The 24805-nt window shown below is 34.9% G+C and overlaps 1 protein-coding gene across 8 annotated transcripts in view; it reads left to right on the forward strand.

The window, feature by feature from the left end:
- The window catches only part of DOCK9 (dedicator of cytokinesis 9), a gene marked incomplete at its 5' end in the record, with an annotated part of 118490 nt that overhangs the window by 75809 nt on the left and 17876 nt on the right, over window positions 1-24805 (forward strand). For 4 of the 8 annotated variants that reach the window (XM_080613974.1, XM_080613970.1, XM_080613971.1 and 1 more), the window contains 16 exons: window positions 328-474; window positions 1153-1236; window positions 1866-1977; window positions 5486-5664; window positions 6444-6560; window positions 7378-7498; window positions 8408-8541; window positions 11553-11667; window positions 13151-13217; window positions 15298-15345; window positions 17213-17349; window positions 21171-21286; window positions 22870-23007; window positions 23302-23484; window positions 24134-24247; window positions 24388-24603. In XM_080613974.1, coding sequence (XP_080470100.1) covers window positions 328-474; window positions 1153-1236; window positions 1866-1977; window positions 5486-5664; window positions 6444-6560; window positions 7378-7498; window positions 8408-8541; window positions 11553-11667; window positions 13151-13217; window positions 15298-15345; window positions 17213-17349; window positions 21171-21286; window positions 22870-23007; window positions 23302-23484; window positions 24134-24247; window positions 24388-24603 — 2028 coding nt within the window. Of the gene's footprint in view, window positions 1-327; window positions 475-1152; window positions 1237-1865; window positions 1978-5485; window positions 5665-6443; window positions 6561-7377; window positions 7499-8407; window positions 8542-9164; window positions 9339-11552; window positions 11668-13150; window positions 13218-15297; window positions 15353-16738; window positions 16777-17212; window positions 17350-17905; window positions 17950-21170; window positions 21287-22869; window positions 23008-23301; window positions 23485-24133; window positions 24248-24387; window positions 24604-24805 lie in introns of all 8 variants that reach the window. The other 4 variants (XM_080613968.1, XM_080613967.1, XM_080613969.1 and 1 more) reach the window with 3 other exon arrangements.

Here is a 24805-nt window from a genome sequence, read left to right on the forward strand (position 1 = left end):
AAATATTAATGCATTACACTTAGCTTTTATACATGTGGTTTTGTATAGTATTCAAAGGCTGCTTTGGTTGAATTTTAGTTACAGATGTCAGTGCATGTAGTAATAATGTCTTTTAACCCAATGCTCTTTTTCCCCCTTCAGTCTAAAAAGTTTAGGAAAATCTTGTATTTAAAGGAAATGTTACTTTAAATGACAGATGGGAAAAACTTAAAGCTTTCTTTGTCTCCCCTCTTCCTGTCAGGGTATCTGTGCCTAACCTAAATGAAATTTCTGATCTATTTTAGTGTTATAAACCATATTAAATATTGTATCTGGATTTGTTTCTAGCTGTTGCGAAACCAGAGATTTTCAGCTTCCTTTCACCATGCAGTTGAAACAGTTGTTAATATGCTGATGCCACACATCACTCAGAAGTACAGAGATAATCCGGAGGCTTCAAAGAATGCAAACCATAGCCTTGCTACCTTTATAAAAGTAGGTACACAAGCGACTTAGGCTCTCTGGTTACTTTTTTCAATAATACTGCTTCTTCATGGATTTTAAAGAATCTTAAACCCAACTCGTATAAAACTGAATACACATAATTCTTTCTAAATATAATTCTATGTCCAAGTTAAAATGCACTGAATTATAATTTGCATCTTCTGTAATCAAGAATACCATTGTTCAGAAGTTTGATAGTTTTAAAAATGAACTTATATTTTATTAAAAAGTGTATTTTGGGGTATTTTTCTTTAGAATTATCATCTAGGTTATCTTCTCAAGTAGCGTTTTATTTGCATGTATTTTATATAGACAGACTTACAGTGTCTTTCCTTTTTAAGACAGTAAGATCCAGTAGGGAGAAAAAAGGATGGGAAATATTTTCTTTTAAGAAGCTGCTAGTGGTATATCATTTTTGTTTCTGTCAAGATAGAGGCATTTTCATGAAAATGCTTTTCATTTGCAATTTGTTTACATTCTGCAGTCTTAAGGGAAAATTTTGTATTCGTATAGGTATAAATTTATTTAGCTTCCTTGTTTTATTGTTTTTTATATTCAAACTGAAATACCAATAATGTGTTTAGAAGATAAACTTATTGAATACAAAAATATAATTACACTGCAACAGTACTAAATCGATTTTATCTTGGTTTTGCTTGGTTTTCTCAGAGGTGTTTTACTTTTATGGATAGAGGCTTTGTTTTCAAGCAGATCAATAACTACATCAGCTGCTTTGCCCCAGGAGATCCAAAGGTACGTAGTGTTTTTAAACAAACTATTTTTAGGAGTTGCCTCTTGATGCATGTGGATAGAGTACTGCATTAAGTCTTCAGACTTCTTCCCAGTTACATTAAAAATCCCTGTACTGTGCCTAGAGTGTGGGGTTTTTCCATCAAATCACTTTTCATATTTTGAGTTTACATCTTCCGGTGCAGCTTTACCACCCTAGACTGTGTGTACTGTGAAGGGGGGGAGGGTGTGCAACACTAAGCAGAAATTTTAAACATGAATGTGAGAAAGGCTGAAGTTGGAAAAGTTGATATCTGCTAAGTTTCTGTATGTTTACTGTAGTGGTAAAAGCATGTACCAGGTATTCAAAGACTTTCTTCTGTGGGTTCAAACTTTTCTTTCATCAATACATAACATCCTAGTAAACTTGAATAACTTCAGACAATGGGAATAGTAAATAGAACTATATTGAGTTGTCAAGTATGAACAGTGCTGGAATTATTTTATACTGACATGTCAAACTTTGAGAGTTCTATATCTCTCATACTGCAAGGCTGAGGGAAATCACCCTTTTGTGTTGAGAAGCTGGTTTTAATGTGTTATTCCAATCACTGCATAAGATATTTAATTTATACCTTAAATTCTTTTTGCAGACTCTTTTCGAATTCAAATTTGAATTTCTCCGTGTAGTCTGTAATCATGAGCACTATATACCTTTGAATCTACCAATGCCATTTGGAAAAGGCAGAGTTCAGAGATACCAAGGTAAATTCTTCTATAGTAGTATATGGTACATTTCTTAATTGTCACCTTTTTATTATACTTGTAGATAGTGTAACTTCAAGTCTGTGGGATGCTGGAAATCTTGAAATTGTTAAATTGAAACCCAAAGTTGTAATCATTTCATTTAAACTTAAAGGAATAGTTTAGATAGCAGAGTAATCTAGCCAAAGAATCTAGTCATTGAAAGATATGTTGAACTACATCCTTGACTCCACCTCCCTTTTCTCCTATGATTGTTTGCCTTTTTTCATGAGTTAGCTTTCAGTTCACTAGCTGCAGAAGCCAGCAACACTCCCATAGGTGTGCAGTGTGAGGTTTGGTGTAGTTTTTACTTCTTCTTTCATATACCTATTCAAATGAAAAGGGACTTCAGGAGGTCTGTAGTGCAACCTCCTGCTCAGGTCATATCAGGCCTCCCTTCTCCAGCTGGAACAAGCTCATTTCCCTCAGTTTTTCCTGATAGGAAATGTGCTCCAACCCTGTAACTACCTTGGTGGTCCTTTGCTGAGCTCCTTCAATACAGGTTAGTCAAGCATGGTCTACCCTGGGCACATCTATCCTGGCTGTTCCTGGTCACACTCTTCCTCTTTACTGGCTGAAAAATGGCTTCCAAGAGGACTTGCTTCAAGGACCAAAGTGAAGCCTGTAGTTCCCTGAATTCTTCTTGCCCTTTTCTGAAGATATGTGCAATGTCTACCTTCAGTCAATCACAGGGTCCCAATTATGGGATACCCCTAATCGGTATGGCCTAACAAAGGTGAAAGTGAGTGGTCTTCCAATGTTATCAGATAGCACTTTCAGTGTGTCATCTGACTCTGTGGATTTGCATGACTGGAGGTCTTGCAAGAGATCCCTGACCTGATCCTCATCCACTGTGGATGATTCTGTTTCTTGAAGCTGGTCACTAGACTCTTAAGGCCTGTGTACCGTATCAGTGAAGGATAAGGTAATGAAGGTATGCAGCACTTCAGCCTTATTCAAGTCCACTGTCTTAACCACAGTCCCCATTCAGTAAATATCCCATGTTTTTCTTATTCAGGCTTTTAATGCTAAAGTAATGGTAGAAGCTGTTCTTGTTTCCTTTGATGTCCATTGTAAGTTTCATCTATAGCTGAGCTTTGGCTTTTCTAACACTATCCCTGCATAGGACAACACTTCTATACTTGGTCAATGCTTGTATGTTCCTCCTGTTGCTTGTTCTTGCTTCCACCTCATGTGATTTTTTTAATTTTATTCTTTTTTTCCCCACTGGAGCTCAGTCAGGAATGCCCTCTTTAGCCCAGCTGGGCTCCTGGTACCTCTAGCTTTGTGTCAAAACAAATAGTATATTAACTATTGCATTTGTGGCTGTGAAGACCTGAATTTCTTCCAGGCATTGAACTATAGCAGACATCAGTGAACAGAGATGAGGAAGGTGCTTTTAGAGGTGCAAGTAAATGTACCTAACATTTATAGTATTGTAGATTATGTTATTTTTTTCTGAAATATTTATTCACTAGACTGCTGGCTTAGTGAAGTTGAGTATAATTAATTAATTAATGCTTTCATCATGGTGGTAGAACAAGATTTGGGACTAAGAGCTGAACAGCTGCATAGAACTTGTTTCTCTCTGTCTTTTTCAGCCTTTAGGAGTATCTTTAATAATTGTGGATTAAGAGTCTTTGATTCACTGCATGAATATTTCTGTAGAAAAGGAACTATGAGTTGAAAAGAGCAAAACTAGAGAAAACAGTGTTTCTGATTACACAATAAAGAACAGTTTAAAATGCTGCTCCCTGGTGAACTAGGAGTTCAGCCAGAAAAGGAAACCTTTATCAGGAGTGTTTCTGGCTCTGTTTTGCTGTCTCAGGCAGAAGAGATCTTGGATGAAGTGGTTGGCTCTTAAGTGCAGCCTGTAGAATGTCTGTGCTGTTTTATTTATTTTTCTTTCTTTCTGACTCAATGGATTCCTTTGCTGCAAGAGTTCTTTGAAAAATGAAAGTGCTTTGAGGTTAGCATCTGTTTTTTGATTACTGTATTAGACAATGACAGTGAATGAGAAACTCTTGAATACCTCCTCAGCTGAAATTTTAAACACTTATGCATTCTAATAAATAAAGCCTTCAAGATGAAGTTGCTCTTAAGCTGTCATATATCCAGTATGTAAATGAGCTGTATTATGTTATTACACAAAAAAAAGACTTCTAAAGGGGAGCAGTTTGACTTTGTTGTATCAAATGTGCTGGGGTTTTGTGTGTGTTTATGTAATACCTAAATACTGTATGGGACTTAGTAAAGATTTACAGTTAATTACAGTTAGAAATACTTTATAAAATAAAATTATATTGCAGTGGTTTAAACACAAATGTTAAAATATTCTTTAATTACAATTCTATTGCAATTAAATCTGAATATATAAATATTTCTGCAAAGTACAGTTATGTTTAATTGTAGCAAAGTTGCCAACTATATTATAAAGCAGGTCAAATTTGCATAGATTCATATAAGTTATCTTGTTTAAATATTAATGTGTACTTCCGTGTTCTGATGTATTGAGAAGAAATGGCTTAATTTGGACACCTGTGTTGCAAATGCCGTTGCTTCGTTACAGTTCTATACACTGCAAGTTTTTGGGGGCAGTTTTCTTAGAGAATATCAATTAACAAAGATCACAGCTTTATAGTCTATGTTCACAACAGATACATGTGTAAGATAACCAAGAAGGAACCTAAAACTGCAGTACAGAATCTAAAACTTCTTAATCCATGTTTCACTTGCAGTCCTTCAAATTTACTAACCTGGGACTGAACCACAGACTGAAATTTAAATTTTATTTCCATCATACAACTAAATTCCTGAAAGATGGGCAGTGCAAAACCTTTATTCACTGAGTGTGTTTTCAGTGCCTGAATATAGATATAAAATTTGAATTTGGAGCTATGAAGATGCTGGTCCAGGTAAATTTAAAAGGAACACTTCAGTATTGGGCAGTGTTTAAAATATTTTTTTTAATACTTACAATTTTCTCCAGCGTCTTTTGATTGAATATACATACATCAGAGAATCATAGAATAGTTAGGGTTGGAAAGGACCTTAAGATCATCTACTTCCAAACCCCCTGCCATGGGCAGGGACACCTCACACTAAACCGTGCCACCCAAGGCTCTGTTCAACCTGGTCTTGAACACCACCAGGGATGGAGCATTCACAACTTCCCTGGGCAACCCATTCCAGTGCCTCACCACCCTAACAGTAAAGAACTTCTTCCTTATATCCAATCTAAACTTCCCCTGTTCAAGTTTTAACCCATTACCCCTTGTCCTGTCACTACATCATCATTGTCTGTTTAATAAATGCATCATTACAGTGAATTGGGCTAGGGATATAGGAATAACTGTGATTACATATTATTGTCAGTAATGTTGGAAACATTTTACTTCAGCCTTAAGTTAACTGATAAATTGATTTAAATAATATCATTCCTTACATTGAACTTGTACTTTACTTCCAGACCTTCACCTGGACTATTCATTAACTGATGAGTTCTGTAAAAATCACTTCTTAGTGGGACTGCTTCTAAGGGAGGTGGGCAATGCATTGCAAGAGTTCAGAGACGTGCGGCAGATTGCTATTAGTGTGCTCAAGAATTTGATGATAAAACATTCTTTTGATGATAGATATGCCTCCAGGGTAAGTGGATTGCTGTGCTATTTCTGTGCAGACTGTGATGAAAATAAATATGAAAGTTGTATCAAAATCAATTTGCAAATCACATATTTTTGCCAAAAGAAAGCACAAAGTACCTGTGAACATAATTACATGTGTTTATTACATTTTAGCACAATGTAATCTAACTGCTGTTCTTAAAATGATCAGTTTTACAAATTTTTTTAGATCTTTTATTTTCATTAAGCACTAGGTCTTAATATTTGGCAGCTGTCCTTTCATCATCTCTTATTCATAAAATGAGTATAAGAAAGCTACAAAAAGCTACAAGTCATGGTAGTAAATGTTGAGTAATTTTTTTATTTTTATTTTTATTTTTTTTTATTTTCTTGGCCTTTCTTAACATGAATTGTGCTGTGGAGAAGCCATAAAATTTCAGTGGAAGATATCATTAATTTATCAAGCTAACGTAATATTAATTTACTTGGCTAGCCTTAACTAAAATCGTGTTAATTTTTAGCTAAAATCACATTATTTTTTAACTAAAATCACATTAACTTAGAGGGTTTTTTTCTGCATTATGTTGAAACTGTTAATTTACTGACCTTTTGTATATTATAATGAAATACAGTGGTGATCACTGCTTTTGCTATTTGTGAACATATTGAATGTGGGGTCTGGTTTGGCGAATATTTATTAAATGCTATCTTTTTTTTTTTGTAATTTAGGATTGAATAGCTTTAAAAAAATCATTAGTAAAAAATAAATCTGTAATTGTTAATGAACTGTTAAACTCTATTTAGAGCCACCAAGCAAGAATAGCCACTATGTATTTGCCGCTCTTTGGACTCCTCATAGAAAATGTTCAGCGGATCAATGTTAAAGATGTGTGTCCATTTCCTGTTAACCCTTCCAGCAATGTGAGTGACCATTTCTGTTTGATAGCTTGAATTATTTTCGTTGTAACTGATGGGCAATGCATGTATGAAGCACTGCATACTTTTGTCAAACAGAGAGTTTCATAAGCTTCAGAATTCTGTTGAGTTTTTTCTTTCTGCTTTTTCTGAGCTTAAAAGCTTAATTAACCTTTATGGTTTCGGCTGCAGTTTCTCTTGTCCAGCTAAGTTATGCCTAACATGATAATCAGCTAGTTTGGTCCTACATACAGGCTCCAGTGTCCTTATTGATCTCTGCTTAAACCTCTGAAGATTTCTGGAGAGTGCTATGGCACACAGATTGCCACAGCATCATTCTAATGCCACATGGTTATACTGCTATGTAACATCGTGCTTTTTTGGCATCTCTGGTGCATGTGCCTCTATTTCAGTACAAACCGTAGACCACACAGGACGGGACCTGCTGCATCTTTTTGAGTGCTAAGAAGAGCAGACAAAAAAGCTGAAGAAACAGTGTATTTAAAATAAAAAATATCAGTTGTTTCTGCAATTTAACGGCCTTCCATCTGTATCCATTACCCATTTTTGATACAGTTTCTGTGAGAGGAGTTTTCATTAGATTGTCTGGTTTTTACTCAAAAATTACGCATCCGTTGAGTCTGCCTTCCAGTTTGTGTCAACGGTTACCTCTATTCTTGTAGATCCTGGCGTATTTAATAGAAATCCAAATTTAAGAAAGACATATGTAACAAATACTGCTCTAGAAAATTAAGCATGTCATAGTCACTAAGTCCATAATGTTGGAAAACAGTAATCACATTTTCTTCCCTTTTCCAAACAGAGTGCAAAGGACGAAGCCCTTAATTTGCCAACTGCAAGTCAGCTAGTAACACCGCAAAAATCAGGGAACACATTGGATAACAATCTTCCTAAGGATCTATTTGGTGTTATCTCTGGCATTGGTAAGCACTTTAAAATAATTTTAAAAAGGAACTAGTTTCCTCTTTCATTTGTTACCAGAAATAATCGTTCTGTATCCAATTTTTATTGCTTTCACATATATACTTGAATATTACTGATGCTTTCATTAACAGACCCTCATGCAATCAACTGTTCAGTGTGGGTCAGAATTGATGGTCTGCACATGAAATCTTTCATTTGAGAATTTTTTGGTTTTGCTTTTGTATTTGAAACTAAAGCTATTTCCTGGAAAATGCTGCTTTTTCCCCTTTCAAAGGTGGTATTTCCTGTCTTGCTGCAGAGAAATGGGAGACAAAACTAGCCTTAAGGAATTTATGGGAGAAGTGTCATAATCCACAATTTTATACTTGATGTTAGAGAACACCTCTAAGTGGAGTGCTGCTGCTGCACATGTGTGGGCATCCTCCTGTCTCTTGTTTTAGTGTGTTTTACTATTTCTGCTGTTTGCTGTGATTACTTGTATCACTTACTAGTCAGAAAAAAAAAATATTAAAAATGGGGAAGGAGATTTTTTTTTAAATATACATGCTTTGTCATGTAAGTGTGTATTGCTACATCTGGCTTTTACATCTGTGTGTATGTATTTGTACAGAAGTCTGTGTGTATATATGCAGTTGGGTTTTTTGTCAGAGATAGGCACTAGATTAAGTGGATTAAGTGTATGCATACATACTTTGCTGAAACTGTAGAATAAGTTTGTCTTCCTTAAAAGTAAATGAAATTAATTGTTTGCTTTCTTAAAAATATATATACATATATGGTGGCTTTAGAAGTCCAACTAAACAATGGTGTTACTTTTTTCAGTATATCACAGTATCACAGTATGTTAGAGATTGGAAGGGACCTCGTATTGTTTCAGATTTTTATATTGTTTGGCATTTTTGTTGTAGCTTCCCCATACACTGCATCAACGCCAAATGTTAATAGTGTGAGAAGTGCTGACTCAAGAGGCTCTCTTATAAGTACAGACTCAGGAAACAGTCTCCCAGACAGACAAAGCGACAAGAGCAATTCTCTTGACAAGGTAAAAAAAACCCCAAAACAAAACAAAAAACCCAAAGCTTTATCATAATTCTCATAGGAGTTAATTTCACTAATCTCCATTGGGAATGAGCTTTCTAGAGTAACTGTAGAGCAGTATTTTACGTAAGTTGTTCTTTTGCAAAATTATTATAGTATGAACTCTTTTTGCATTGCATTTAAGCTGTTTTGCGGAAAATACAGGATTTTCAATGTAGAGACATACTGAGCAGTTGGGGGTTTTGTCAGAGAAAGGCACTAAATTAAGTGTATTGAGTTGCACTGGGGAGAATTGAATTCCAGTTAGGATAGCTGTTTTGGTTTCATGGAGACCTTCACTCCATCCTGTTCTACACACGCTATGTGTAGCTTTTTTAAGATATTGAAAGAAGGGTTGCTGTGCTTTCTCTGGGTAATTTATTTTGTGTTAGTTTAACTTTTCTAAATCATTTCATCTCAAAGCTGTAACAAATTAGGAGCTCTGGCTGCAGTAGCTGTGAGGTATTCAGTCATGTCTTTCTAGAGCTTGTGTTGATACTGATCACATTTAATTTTCTTAGATCTTGTTGTGCAAGTCACAACATGTTAACTTTTTCCCCTTGACTCTGACATGCCTTCGTGTGGCAGAGAGAGAAGCTTCTCAGAAGGCACTCTGCTCATGCTATGCGCCCTAATGGAGAAGAAGAAGAAAATTCTCACCCTGCAAAGAAAAACCGTGTTACTATGGATTTTTCACTTCTGACAATTCCAGCTTTGCCAGAGAACATTTTGCATGCTGCTTTCTCTCTTCAATTACAAGAAGTATTTGGTTTTTGTGCTTGGCATAGTTAAGCTTCTGAGTGAAGTGTGTGATCAGTAGTTTTGCCACTTCTTTGCAACAGTTGAATCTCAAGCCAAATATGTACAATGTAACCATGTCAAATACCTTTAAATGACAAACCTGGAATGGTTCCTTTACGTGATTTAATTTCAGCATAAAAATTCAATCAGCTTAAGTAGCAGCAGAATTTGAGTCTTAGGGTCTTTAATATAAATAGAACTAGAAAATCTTCTTTGACATTGACAGAATAAATAAAGCAATATTTTGTACATACACTGTTGCTAAATGGCAATGCTGTCATCTATTACTTAGTTGTCATGTTGTTAATTACTAATGTGTAGTGTTTTTACCAAGTAAAAGGGTTTTCAAAGGCGTCATCATCCTTTGAAAATTCTGCTCTGGTCTGCCGATTTTGGCAGTACAGGATTTATGTTTTGCATGCTGTTAATATTTTCCCTGAATAATACTTAATCCTGGCTTCTTATTTGTTGCTTCTCAAACTTTCTTTCTGGTAGATCAGTTGTTGAGTGCACGTTATCTTTGAGTTTTTTCTCATTGCTTGATATCATACTGAAGAGCCATGTTTTTGTTCCAATTTTCTTTCAGAATAACCTGTAAACTATACTTGTGGAATCAAAATTGGCTGGAAGTATATCAGTTTCTGTTTTAATATGTGCATACTTTATAGGTTTTTGACATAATTTTAAACTAAACTTGGCGGTAGCTGTAGTCCTAGTTTTATCCATATATATGCTCAACTATATTAGAGGGAATATTATCTAGCACCCTGGACAGTATCTGAAAGTCTAGGAAACACAAATTCTGTTTCTACTCTGCTACCTGTTAATTGCCTGCTCTATGTCAGTATCCATAAAGCTATATAGTAGCACCTCCTTGTTCACCAGAGATACGTCAAAGATAACAGTTTGCGAGGTCATTAGAATCTGCAGTGATCAGGCTTATATAGATGTCCGTTGTCTCCCAAATTACAGTAAATTCTTGCTAGGTTCTTGAGGTATTGGCACTTCTCATTTTGTTTGTGAAACCAAGTACTTTTTTTCCCTGAAGACTACTTTTTAATTCTGATATGAAGGATTTCTTCTAGAACTTTTATGGGTCCTTAAAATGGTCATGGAGACAATATGATCCAGCATTCTTGCAGAAACCAGAGTTGCATTGACTTAGCAGAAGACTTGCAAAAAATGTCTGGTTCATTTTCCATTTCCTTAAGTGGCCTCATATTGGAAGTGAGAATCAGGCACTAAAAAGGGCATAATTTATGCTTTAAGCAAACATTTATATAGTATATCTGTGAAAGCCTCAGACTGAGGATTTTGTAACACCTGTGTGGAAATTACTCGTTTGCAGATAAAGTTAAATCTATGCCTAAAGTTCAAGATTTTGGGTTTTTGTGTGTTTGTTTTGTTGGGTTTTTTTTTTTTTTTGTGGCACACATTTTTGAAGGATCAGTTATGAGTTGTTTTTTTTCTTTTTGGGCAGACTTCAGTATTGAGCATTGCTGATTAAATTCCCACACGCATAGGAACTGTATAAACGAATCAGGGAGAAGGATTTAAAAAAAAAAAAACAAACAACAAAACAACAACTTAATTTAGTTATTAGTTATTTTGAGGCAAGGGCAAGTTACTTATTCATAGTTAATCTTCCAAAATGCAGATTCTTACTATTCAAGTATATTTTCCTTTAGGTTCTTACATCTTTAGATGGAAAGAATTTCATAGAGGCAGTCTGTCTCCAGTTCAGCATAAAGTCTCTTCAAAAGCCAAAGAGCATATGTGTATCATCTAAAAGTAGCATTTATTTGTAAAGTATTTCATCTAAGCAGAAGGGGCATGCCTGATCTCTACAATGTGGGTATCTATGTATAATTAACTTGATTATTAATCATCATTAGGTGACTTTTCCTCTTACTCCTCCCAGGGGGTGGGGGGTGGGGGGGTGTCAAAAGAATCATACAAAGAAGGAAATAAAAACAAACAAAGGTAAAAGAGGCCTATTTTGGTATACTTCATGTGTGTAATGTGTGTTTTAGTGACCTGTCTCTACATGAAACATTTTTGTCTCCATTCTGAGATCCTTTTTCTGTTGCAGGAATTAATAAAGCAATTTAAAATGTTGTAGTTTCTTATGAGTTTAAGAACTCTTCAACCAAAATATATCTCTTTTCTTGTCAGAATCATCAGAGCAGCACTTTAGGAAGTTCTGTAGTTCGATACGACAAACTTGACCAAGCAGAGATCAAAAGTCTGCTTATGTGTTTCCTTCATATTTTAAGAAGTATGTCAGAAGGTATGTAATTCCACCTATTTTTTTCATAATTTTGAAATCGTGTTGGATTTATGCATGTGATTTTAATACTTTTTCAAAATCAGCAGAATTTTTTGGGTTGAGGTGCCATGTTGTTCTGCATTTTACAAATATGTGTGATTGATCAAATTAAACTTGAATGAAACCTTGTAAGCATTAAAAACTTATTATTTCTTCAAAGTGTGAGGCTAACTAAAGGACTTGTTAAGAAATCGACTGTTTGTGTTTGACTGTACAGTCCGGTCTTGAAAATGGATGTGAAGAATAGTTCATTGGTCAGTAGAAGAGTCTTGGGCTAGTCCATTCCTTCCCTTCCCTGTATGACAGGGAACCAAATTATTTGATCACTGTGTGTATTTCCATTTCTGGAATGGGGATATTGATGCTTCTTCATTGTCCTGGGATGTTTGTGAGATGATCCATACTATCCTGGAGAAGGTTTACTATGATCATAGAACTCAATCGTCCCTATCCATGATCAATATTTAAAAAAGAGGGTAAATCTCTTTTGGTGAAACCATTGAATTTTTCAGTTTGTGCTAAACATATCAGAATTAGTTAATTTGTTTCTGTGCCTATTTTGATAGTAATTTCTAAATATCACGTTTATGTAGTACTTTAATTTATTACCACACTTTATCAAGAATGAGAATTGAAAGGTTCATGTAATATCCAGTCACACCATTACATTTTCATGTAATTACATCAATATTACTTTATGTATTTTAATTGCAAAGAATAATAAAACTAAAAAATATAATTTTCACTATTTTATACTTTGGAATATATAAAAATCAGTAAGAATTTCTAGGAAATCCAAGTTAAAATTTACATAAGCACAGTGGAGGTTTTTTGGCCTCAATACTCCTGGAAAAGAGCAAGTGTCATATCAACTTTGCCACACACCTTTGTAATAATTTTGAATTTGTTAGCTAATTTTGAACATTTTTGGTGACAGAGGCTAGGTTTTGGCTGTGTAACTACAAGCTTTGTAAGAAATAGTTGCTCTTGAAATCTGTGCAAGTAAAGAAAATCTGAAACCTGCACTGAAAATGCATCCGTAGTAAAACATTGTAAATGAAAAAGAAAAAATAATGAATTCTAATTTTAAAAGATACTGAAGACCTATCTATAAAGCAAGTTATAGGACTAACACAGTATTCTGTAGTTTTACAGGTTTAGAACATTGGAGTCTCTACTGACTACACAATTGTTACTAATTGAAATATGAAATTGTATGGGAATATTATGGATTAATTAAAAGCTTTTTGTAGAAACTCATTTGGAGAATTGATACGTGCATTTGTATAATCAGCTTCAAGAAAAATTTTAAATTGTAATAATTACCTGTACCCCACAAGCCAATTTTAGATTATCTGAATCCTCATTATCTGAAAACTAGGAACTTAAGATTTTTGTGTGCTTGCTGCCTTTGTCTTGTTTTTAATATTTTTCATTTTCCTAGATGCATTGTTTGCATATTGGAACAAGGCTACAAAATCTGAACTGATGGACTTTTTCACGATTACAGAGTAAGAGTTTTATTGAGCTTGTGATAAAATCACACATTTCATTATGTTGTTAAAAATATGAGTCGGGATATAAATGTGTATTATATACATTTTTATTTATTTGTTTGAAAAAATCATGCCATCTTGGTCTGTTTAGCAGTCCTCAACTTGAGGTGCACAATTGCATGTCTGTCTGATTGCATGATAGTTTCTGGAATTAGGCTAAACAGAAGTGATCTTGGGAAGTTTCTGAAAAGTGAGTAGTGCTCAGAATATTGCTATGCTCATAGAATAGAAAAGGAACCAACTGTCTTGTTCCCTGTCTGCATTAAAAAGCATCTGGTAACATGAACTGGATGAAATGATATGGTTGCATATCAAAATTGGTTGAATTGCATAACTTCAGAACCAAAGGGATATGGACCGTCCTTCTAGCATTTGCCTTGTGTCCTCTGCCATTCTGTAAAGGAAAAGATACAGGATGAGTCCAGTATTTGTTATCAATGGCAGCGCTCCATCCCTGTGCATACTTGTTTCTTCATGGAAATCGACTGATATATAAGCAAAAAGTGAAAAAGGCACTGTTTGCTTAAAGTTGTGCACTACAGAAGCCCTTAACGCTTACCTTGCTTGTTTATAGAATCATAGAATAGTTAGGGTTGGAAAGGACCTTAAGATCATCAAGTTCCAATCCACCTGCCATGGGCGGGGACACCACACACTAAACTGTGTCATCCAAGGCTCTGTCCAGCGCAGCCTCAAACACCACCAGGGATGGAGCATTCACAACTTCCCTGGGCATCCTATTCCAGTGCCTCACCACCCTCATCACAGTAAAGCACTTCTTCCTTATGTTTAATCTAAACTTTCTCTGTTTAAGTTTGAACCCTCTACCACTTGTCCTGCCACTACAGTCCCTAAAGAAGCGTCCTTTCCCAGCATCCTTATAGGCCCCCTTCAGATACTGGAAGGCTGCTATGAGGTCTTCACGCAGCCTTCTCTTCTCCAGGCTGAACAGCCCCAACTTTCTCAGCTTGTCTTCATACAGGAGGTGCTTCAGCCCCGTGATCATCCTTGTGGCCCTCCTCTGGACTTGTTCCAACAGTCCCATGTTCTTTTTATGTTGAGGACACCAGAACTGTACACAGTACTCCAAGTGAGGTCTCACGAGAGCAGAGCAGAGAGGCACACTCCTTTTGATGCAGCCCAGGATACGATTGGCTTTCTGGGCTGCAAGCACACGCTGCCAGCTCACATTCAGTTTCTCATCAACCAACACCCTCTTCTCTGCCCAATCTGTAGCTGTGCCTGGAATTGCTCCAACTCAGGTGTAGGACCTTGCACTTGTCATGGTTAAACTTTATTAGGTTAGCATTGGGCCACCTCACAAGCGTGTCAGGGTCTCTCTGGTTTCAGTGGTTTCCTTTGTTTCCATAGTAGAAGCTCAATCAATGTGATATCAGTTGTTAATTGTGTTATGGAATGTTCTACTCAAGGTCTTTTAGGAAGACCTCTTTTATTCTTTTAGGAATATATTGTAGATAGTATTTTAACTCATCCTTTGAGTACATCCGGCATGATGTTGATTGTACCAGAGACAAAACTGAAGAAGTAAATGAGCCTACATAGTACACTCTCTAAAGCCTGAGCTGTAAAGTGTGCAGCATCAGTGAGGAACAGTATTTTGCCATTAGATACTTAAGGGCCAGATAAGATTGGTTTGTGATCAAATCAGTAATCTCAAATTACTAATTATTGAAGAAGATTTACATCACAAAAGCAATATATGGAATAAAAAATAAGATTTCCATCTTGTTAGTGCAGTGAATGATCTCACATTTCCTTAAACAAGAGCAGGAACAGCATTCATAAAAGCCTACCTCTTCCAATTCTAGAGGTATTTTGTCAATTCAAATAACCTGACTGATTTCAGAAGAGCTATATTTAGTTTTTCTTGGCTTGGGGACTGGAAGGGAATTTTGAAGGTGGTAGAAATAAAGAAGTTTTATGATGTAAGAGTTTAAAGTTAAATAATAGTTGAATAATTCCAATATGCATTAATGTTAAAGAAATGCTTCTCTGACTTTTGTGTTCTCTGCAGAGTATGCCTACACCAGTTCCAGTACATGGGAAAACGATACATAGCCAGGTACTGTGTGGAATTTAAATTTCACTGTCTTGTTCACTAAGAATAAAAGCGTGTACAGTATGCCTTGAATCTGTTATTACAAATACACTGCATGAGTAGAAGAGTTACTGTGAAATGATACCTAACAGTTTGAAGTAAGTAACCGGTTACTATATAACAAATCTGTATCCTGTCTGAAAGGCTGGTATATGTTTAAGAATGATGTGTGTTGTGTATATTATCAATTACTTGAAAATCCACCCCTTAAATGCTATCTTTTGCAGCACTTTTTTCCTTGCAATAGGAAGAAATTTTATTATTTGTTTTGTTTATTCACTTGGCCATAAAATCATGTCCGTTGAAATGTTTTAGAAACTTCATATATAGTGTTTTACTGAAAGGTGACTGATGAACATTCCAATGCTGCTGGTTTTCATTTTGCAGTTCAAAGTACAATTAGATAAGTGTATGTTCCCAAGGCTGTTTAGGAGAAAATCTATGGGAGTCAGAAACATGCACTAAATAATTTGAGTATCTTTGCTTTAATGTTGGTTTTAATGCAAAGTAGTTTTTTAAAAGAGTAAGATATGTGTACTTAACTTAACTTGTGTACGCCTTACACTGTGACTGATATAATACTACTGTTATATTTAAACTTGTGAGGTTGAAATACTGGCCCTCTTGAACTCAGTGAGAAAGTTGTTGCTGACTTCAGGTAGTAAAGCATTCTAACTAAAATGCTCACTGTTTTGTTAGTAATTTAAATTTAATAGCATTAAATAATATATATGTATCAATATATATTAATATAATAAAGTAATGTAATAATTAATAGCTCTTGTACAAACAACAGACTTGACTATCTCCTTCGAGATTTTTCAGGAAAAAAATTTCTTCTCTGTTCATGTACCCCAAAGGAAAATTTAAAGGCCAAAATAAATCTGACTTTCCTAAGGTTTTGATTGTAGCCTTTGTGTTTAAATGTACTTCAAACTCTGGACTTACAGGAGTCTATAATTTTCAGACTTTTTGTAAAAATTCCTCAAACTAGTTTGTAGAGCAGAATACAACAATTTCTTGTTTAGTTACTGATCACCTAGTCTGTGTGCTTCATGTTACACTGGATAAAAAAAGCTATAGAAATCATCTGGTGTTCTGCAGAGAAATTGCATTTTCCTGATAAATGTAGCTTTCTGGTCTTTCACATTGTCATTACAGCGAAGTGTATCACAATCAATGCATGTATTTTTAAAATACACAAATGACAGAGAATGAAAGGCAACAGGGAATTCTGTAATTCAAGCACTGGTTTTCGTTTTTCATCAGCTCTGGTGGTGGTACTCAATAGGAAGTTAGCCTGTACTGATTGCTAACACAGATCACTTTTCTGTTTTCTTCACTTGGTTGCTGCAAGTTTAACAAAGTATATGGCTCTTCTCCCTTCCTGCTTGGGTAAGATGTACATAATACTATAATACATAATACAGTTAATTCCTTCACTCCTGTTGCATGTCTGCTTTCTAATTTTACCACTGTGTGTCCTAACTTTTTTCTCAAACTTTTACAATCAAAATAGAGGATTTGGTTCTGAGTTCTGAATATTTTCAGAATATTTATGTCCTCAAATACTTATGTTTTCAAAAGCTCTGAAGTAAATTTAGCATTTAAAGAGCAACTGCTTGTGTGCTTTTGCTTTCATGCTTTGAAGTTTTCAGAAAGTTTGCTGTGATGCTTTTTTAAGCTACCTATTTTTGTTTTATAAATAAAACACTAAATAGGTTGCATTATAGTTTTCTCTAAAATTGCTTACGCTTAACTAACACTTCCTGTCTTGCTGCAGTTTGACATGTCTAACTTTTGCTTCTATCCCATTTCACCCATCTTGCAGGAACCAGGAGGGGTTGGGATCCATAGTTCATGATCGAAAATCTCAGACATTGCCTGTTTCCCGTAACAGAACAGGGATGATGCATGCCAGATTACAGCAGCTGAGCAGCCTGGATAACTCTCTCACTTTTAACCACAGTAAGTCTCATGACATGATAACATTCATCATCCTTAACCAGTACCACAACACCAGAGACAGGTCCCAGAGCGACACCAGTGCACTTCAATGACTTTTATTGTTCTAGGTCAGAGGAATAACTGGATGGTCTGTTCCTTGCCGCATGATAGAACAGTCAGTGCTGACTGATGCCATAACATGGAGCATGGTTAACGAAAGTGTATTTTAAAATTGTATTGGGTTTTTTTGTTGTTTGGTTTTTTGGGTTTTGTTTGTTTTGTTTTTTGTTTTGGTTTTTCTTTTTTTAATTAGATGCACGTCAACTTTGTGCTGCACATACTTAGAAAATTTACTTATCTTTTTTTATTTGCTTTAGTAAGCTTTAATTTTACCTCCCATTTGGTCTTAAAAATTATTGGTCTAAAATCATATGCACTCTGACCGTATCTCCATGTTTTGACATCCTCTAAGGAGAAATAAGTTTTTTAGAATTCCTGCAGAGATTGTGAAGCCCATGATTTGGTTTGTCTGGAAGTGAAAAAGCGTCCAATAATGAAGTGATTTTTCTGTTTTCAGTGTGAGAAAAATATCAAGTATTCTTGGGATTTCTGTAGACAATGGTAAGATTTAATCAGGTTGAAGTCAGCTTGTATAAGACTGCTGTATTGAAAACTAAATCTGCTTCTGGCCTATCTTTTTAAACATGCTGCTCTTAAATTGCAAAATATACTGTATGCCAATTATTCTGAAGCACCATTTTTCAATTTTCAGCTTCAAAACCCAATGAAACTGGTTGACTAATCCAGTAAAACACAACACTGATACAGAAAAGAATTATGTGCAGTAAAGCCATTATTTAACTGTATGTTCACTGTGTCCATCCTTTTATTTCCCAAAGCGTATCTAACTATCCATTAAAATCTTTTAGCTCATTATCTGTAATAAAAAAACAACTATTAGCCTAATGGCACCAGACTCACCAAATAGTCTAGTGAAAAACTGGAAAAAAAAAAAAAAAAAAATCCCACAAAACCTCTTTGTTTATAAGTGCATTCTCATGCTGTTAAATAGAAGAAATGCAATTCTTTGAATTCAAAAATGTCAGAAAACTATATAACTGTGCAAATTACTTTTTTCCTTGTAATCAGTCTGCTACTGTGGCATCATGATAATTTCTAGACGTTTTTTGATAGCAAACAAGAGAGCTTTTACACTATATGACAACATATTCAGTAAGGTAAAATACTTTGTTAGATGAAGACATTGTAAAAAAGAAATCTCTGGGAAATAAATAACACTGGTGTTCCTAGGCCCTCTGCAAAGAGATTTCGTACTTTCAGAACTTGACAAAGTTTACTGACTTCTAGAAACAGTGAGCTGAAAGATTTTAATAAATGCATGCTTCTGTAAAAATAAACTCTCTATTCTTTCCCACCTGAAGGAAATGAATAAAGGAAGGTGTCTCATTCAGATAACTTTGCATAAAGTGATAATAGGGTGGGATTTTTTTAAATGTTGGACCAAGGTTTTACAAAGTGAAATTATGTTTCTGTAAAAACCATGTCAAATGTGAAATTGAATTTTATATCTTTGATCTTGTTGTTGTCTAGCTTCTAGTTTTGTTTAGTTGTCAGTCTGCCTGTATCTTGGATCGAGAGTTGTTTTCAGAGCTTGAATAAAACTTGTAGGCATCATCAGTGGGATACATACAGGAAGGATGTAACTGGTGGAAATAGTTACTTTAGTTACTTCTGAAATCATGATTCTTTGTAATAATGTAAACTTAAAATTTCTCCCTTTCTAAACATTTGAACAAGGAATAGAATTGAAGTCATAGTGTAAGTGATACTTCATGTCTGAGGAATTTTTTGTGCTTAAGTATGAAAAGAATAGGCCCTTTGTTCAATTTCTAAAGCGTCTCAATACAAACTACAAGAATGTAGATTTATGTGTATTGCTTGGGTGGGAGGAGAGGAGGATGCTCAGTTGAATAGTGACATGCAAATGTAGTAAAATACAGGAGATATACCCTGATCTGCAGTACCTGTATATGATCATTGTCAAGCTTTAGTCATTAGAGATTATCTCATTTTTAGTGTTCTTAAATAGTTCTTAATTCAGTTACTCTGCAATAGTGTGAATGTGTGGGTGCACAATCGTGTGTGTCCAGGCAGATGTCCATATTATATGGGGTAATTTTAGTTCCATAGCTTCTTTTTAAGTTACATGTGAAAAATCGATTCCAATATGTTAGTTATACATGAAGAATACAAAATCATTTTCTCTAGAGTAGTAGTGAATTGAACAAGAATAGTTTTTTATTATGTGCTTGGGAAAAGCACTCCTAAATCAGTCTTTTAACTCAATGGAAATGAGTGTTCCTTTACGCTTACATCCTGCACAAAACTTCTAGATCTAGTAATAATGCAGAGTAATCCATATTACCTCTTTCTTTGTTCTAAATTATCTGTGTGAAGAAATAAAAATTGAACTCTGTGGAATTCTGTCCATTGACTACAGTTTTTACTTGGTATTTATAGTAAACTTCACACTTCCTGAACTGGAAGAAGAAACTATTTCTTTAAAGAACATGTCCTCTGTCCTCAACGCATTTCTCAAAATAGTTGTCATCTTTTGGTATCTTCAATGTTACTGAAACCACAGGCTAACTTAAGGATTTCAGGCTACTCAAAGGTGATTTTTATGAAGAAGGATTTTTCTTTTAATTTCTTTAAGGAAAAAGAACACTTTGGGTAAAAGAGAATATTTGGCAAACAGCTGTTGTTTGCTTTCAAATGGCAGTTGCTCCTCTCTGTTGTTAGAGAGGTGAAGATGTAGTTGGATTGAAACCACAAACAAAGTAAATGGGAGCAGGAAGAGGTGGACACAGAGAGAACACCCCCCCCAAAAAAAAAAAAAAAAAGGAATGATAAGTATACAGGAAGAATGTATAAATCCAAAGAAACTGGTAGTTATGGGTATGCGTGATAGTTCAGCCAGGGAAGCAAGGAGGTGCAGAAGGAAGTGGCCAGGTGTTGTTATGAAAGATATATAATTTCTTCTGTTCTTTTCTTGGTCTGTACAAGTTTGTCATGCTTGTCATTGATTTAGTAATGCCAGGTTGACTGTAGAACTAAAATACATACATGATCCAGACCAAATTTTTATGAAGCAGCTAGGGCACGTTTGTCAGTCTGGTTCTTAAAGATTAATGTTAGGGAATATAAATGACATATCCTGCTTCAGTACAGCTTATAATATGTTTTTAAAATTATTTAAATACAGTATGGAGCTAGAAGCAATACAATGTTTTTACTAAATATGGAGGCATTGCATGGTATTGCTACAGAGCACAAATAATTATTTGGGTCTTCAGTTGCATATACGTACACAATTATATTCCTTCAATTCTTAGTGTTTTGTATTTTTACAATGGTGGACTTATAACTGACTTTGAGATTCTTATAACATTGCTAAATTGCCAACACACATTTTTAGCTGTAACTCCATTCTACTGCAATTCTTATTTTAAGATTATGTGTGTGTATAACCTGTACATTTATATTTATATACACATATATATGAACATTAGACATTTATTGTTTAAATTACTATTTAATGCTTCTGTTGTTGAAATTAGTACTTAATAATTATTTTATGATCTTGTGCAAATTATGTTAGAATAATTATATGCACTTATGAATTCTTTTTCTATATTGAATACTAACTTCTGTCAGGCTTTTTACTTCTTAATCTTTCCCTAGTTTGGCAAGTCTTTTGGAAATAAGAAACATCTAAATGAGTATATCCAGCACTTACACTTCATTTGGGATTTCTGTAGGCTATGGCCATTCAGATGCAGATGTTCTTCACCAGTCTTTACTTGAAGCAAATATTGCCACTGAAGTTTGCCTTACAATTCTGGATACTCTATCATTATTCACAATGGCTTTTAAGGTTTGTTCTTCTCTTACTGTTAATATCTCCCATAATGATCTTTTAGGAAAAAACTCAAAAATTTTTAAAATTGTATTTTATAGTCTAGTAATATAGCATTGTATTTTTAGCACTTCTAGCATTGTGCTTCATTATTGTGTCATGTAAAAGCTGTTAACCTCTTGCAGCAAAATGTTTTGGTTTCAGTTACTCATTGCACACAGGCTTCTTATTGATCTGCAGTAATCTGTCTAGATCTTTGGCCTCCTGCATGCATTTGTATCTTCATACACAGAGCTTGAAACTGTACTGAGTTCCGATCTGCAAGTCAACATTATCAGAATGTTTTTTAAAGGAGGACTGCCTCTTTCAATTTTTTTAATATTGAGGAATACCCAAAATGACTATGACTACCTGGAAGTTCTTTAGCATGGAGAATGTTTTGCATCATCCTGAATAGAAAAGGGGACATCTGCAGTTACACATCTCTTCCATGTTTGAGAGAGCTTAAGACAAGCTACAAGAGTCCAGATCTGTAGTGGGCCTCAAGAATCTTATTTAAAAATCTGTTAAACTAGGTTGTTTGAGTTAATATTACCTTAAAACTTACTTGACACAGTAATGGAGCTGCCTTGCAGCATACCATTTGGATGCTTGTATATAGCAATGACATGGAAGAGTGGAGTGTGCAGAGGGGAGTTGCAGAAGGTGCAGGACCTAGTAGAACCATGTTGGAGGGCCAGTGGAGTCAAGAGGGAGCGATAGTTAACATGATCCTCTCAGTTCTGGACTCCCTTGACTGGATTGAGCCGTCCCTGGATTGAGTAACCTATTTTGATGTTTTGTAAGAGGAGAGACCTTGTTTCATCCTCTAGTCACATAGGAACATAATGCATGTATTCAGTGGACAAAGGGAGGAAACAGGTCCTCGGAGCAAAACAGAAGTAATATGAATTGTTAAAAGTAGATGCACAGCCAGTACCTGTGCTGGAGAAATTGGAGGAAACCAGATTTAAAAGAAAGCTTGGATGGAAGGCAGTTGACGGTACAGAAATCAGGAGTAACCCTGTGTATTGTGTGCCTCAGAATGAGCTCTGGAATATTGATGCAGGTAAAACTCTGAAAAGTAACTAATATATTTGTTCTTAAGAGGCCTTTCAGTTTCAATTCTATTACAGTATTGAAAGATGGTGAGTGGTTTTGGGGGAGTTTGAGAGCATTGCTATCAGAAAATTCCACTGCTAGAGAAAATTCCCCTGTCTGAGCTGCTAAATCCAGTGTAACCAAAGTGTGTTAGTACTTTGAGAGTGCCTCTCAAAGAACTGTTAATCGTAATTGATTTAATTAACAGCTGTTTCAAACAGTTGTGTCTATTAGCCTATTTAGAAGCTAAGACTTTATTTATAAGCAATATTAGTGAAATGTTAGAAATGTATAATTAAAATTAAGGTATGGTATTAATCATCTTGGTCATACTGTGCAGATTGTTTATTGTTGTTATCGTTTTTATTAAACACTTCCTTCTTTTGGATGATCTGTATGTTCTTAGAATAGTATAAATGTATCACTGTGCAAAACTCTACATTCTCTCTTTCAATTTAAAGAACCAGCTACTGACTGATCATGGGCATAATCCACTGATGAAGAAAGTATTTGATGTATACCTCTGCTTCCTTCAAAAGAATCAGTCTGAAACAGCGCTGAAAAATGTCTTCATTGCTTTAAGAGCACTTATTTTTAAGGTAAGAAGTTTAAAAATAGTTAATCTTCAAGTATTTATCAATGGCTTTAGTCGACAATACATTATGCAAAAAATAAAGAACTAAAATACTAAATTAATATTGGTTATTGAGGACTGATCTGATCCCAGCAGTGTCCTTTGAATTGCTATGAAAACCGTATTGTCTTGTGAACTACTATGTCTATTTTTCCACAGTTTGGGAATATTAATATATTTGTATTTTTTCTTGATATCCTTATGAAGAACTGAAGCTAGTTTTAATGAATAATTTCTTTCTTTTCTACTTTTTCCTCAGTTTCCTTCTACATTTTATGAAGGTAGAGCTGATATGTGTTCTGCACTGTGCTATGAAATTCTGAAATACTGTAATTCCAAACTGAGTTCGATTCGTACTGAAGCATCACAGCTACTGTACTTCTTAATGAGAAATAATTTTGATTACACAGGGAAGAAATCTTTTGTTAGGACACATCTGCAAGTTAGTATACTTCCTTTATTTTTCTCTTTTGGTTTTAAATATTGTGTTTGTGGATGTGCAGATGAGAAGCCCTGTCCGATAAAGACATAAAAGATATGATTTTGCATTCAAGCAAGACTGGTACTATTCTAAGAGTAAGAAGATGGCAATAAAAGCATGTTCAGTACAAGGAAATACTTATAAACAGTTTCATGGCCCTGTGTTTCACAGGAAATAATTTTTATTTGTCCGTAGCAGATGTTTTGTTTTGTTTTTAATTGTTAACTGGCATACCCTGTTGCATCTGAAAAAGGAAAAGAATGCAGTCACAATCAAGTTAAAGGCTAAAATAAAACAAATACGTAGAAAATTGTGTGTTCTGTCAAAGCTGGGAACAATAGTTTACTAGTTTTATGACCTCTGGCTAGTTCACTTGGCAGTCAGTCTTTAGAGCAGAGAATGTACGTGCATTAAATTTACACAAGCCTGTTTTTTCTTGCCTATGTTATTGTACAAGTAACTTTGGGGGAAAAAAAAAAAAAACAAATATAATTGAACTGAGGAGAGTCATCTTTCAATTAAAATTTCAATTCCTTTGCAATTACTTCATAGGTGCATCACAAGGGTATTTCATTAAAAATGCACTAACAAGATACTTGTTTATGTCAAGGTTATTATTTCAGTAAGCCAGTTGATTGCGGATGTTGTTGGAATTGGAGGAACTAGATTTCAGCAGTCCCTTTCCATCATCAACAATTGTGCCAATAATGACAGAATTATAAAGGTCTGGTTTTATTCTTCTTTCCATACTATAAAAGGATGCTTGAAAACTCTATTGTAGCATCTTTTGCAATTATGTTTCAACTTTTTATTATGCAAATAATAAAAAAAGATAGTAATTAACCTGACTTCTCTGTGGTTTAGCACACTACATTCCCCTCTGATGTTAAGGATTTAACAAAACGTATTCGTACTGTACTGATGGCTACAGCTCAGATGAAGGAACATGAGAATGATCCAGAAATGCTTGTAGACCTCCAGTACAGTTTGGCAAAGTCTTATGCTAGTACGCCTGAACTAAGGAAGACGTGGTTAGACAGCATGGCAAGGATCCATGTTAAAAATGGAGATCTGTCAGAGGTAAGAGAAAAAAAATCACACTAGTTTTAGCGTTGTAAAAGCTTCAGCCTATCTTTCTTGAAACTGAATGTACTATATGTAGTTCTTAGTGTGTAATATAATAAGCACTTTTAATAAATTTTTAATTGTTAGTAGATTAGTTTGAATGACTGATAAGTTTATGTCTCACTCTGTTTACTAATATGAAATATATGTTTAACAA

The sequence above is a fragment of the Psittacula echo genome (genome assembly GCF_963264785.1).
Source record: "Psittacula echo genome assembly, chromosome: 3".
In the NCBI taxonomy this organism is placed as follows: Eukaryota; Metazoa; Chordata; class Aves; order Psittaciformes; family Psittacidae; genus Psittacula; species Psittacula echo.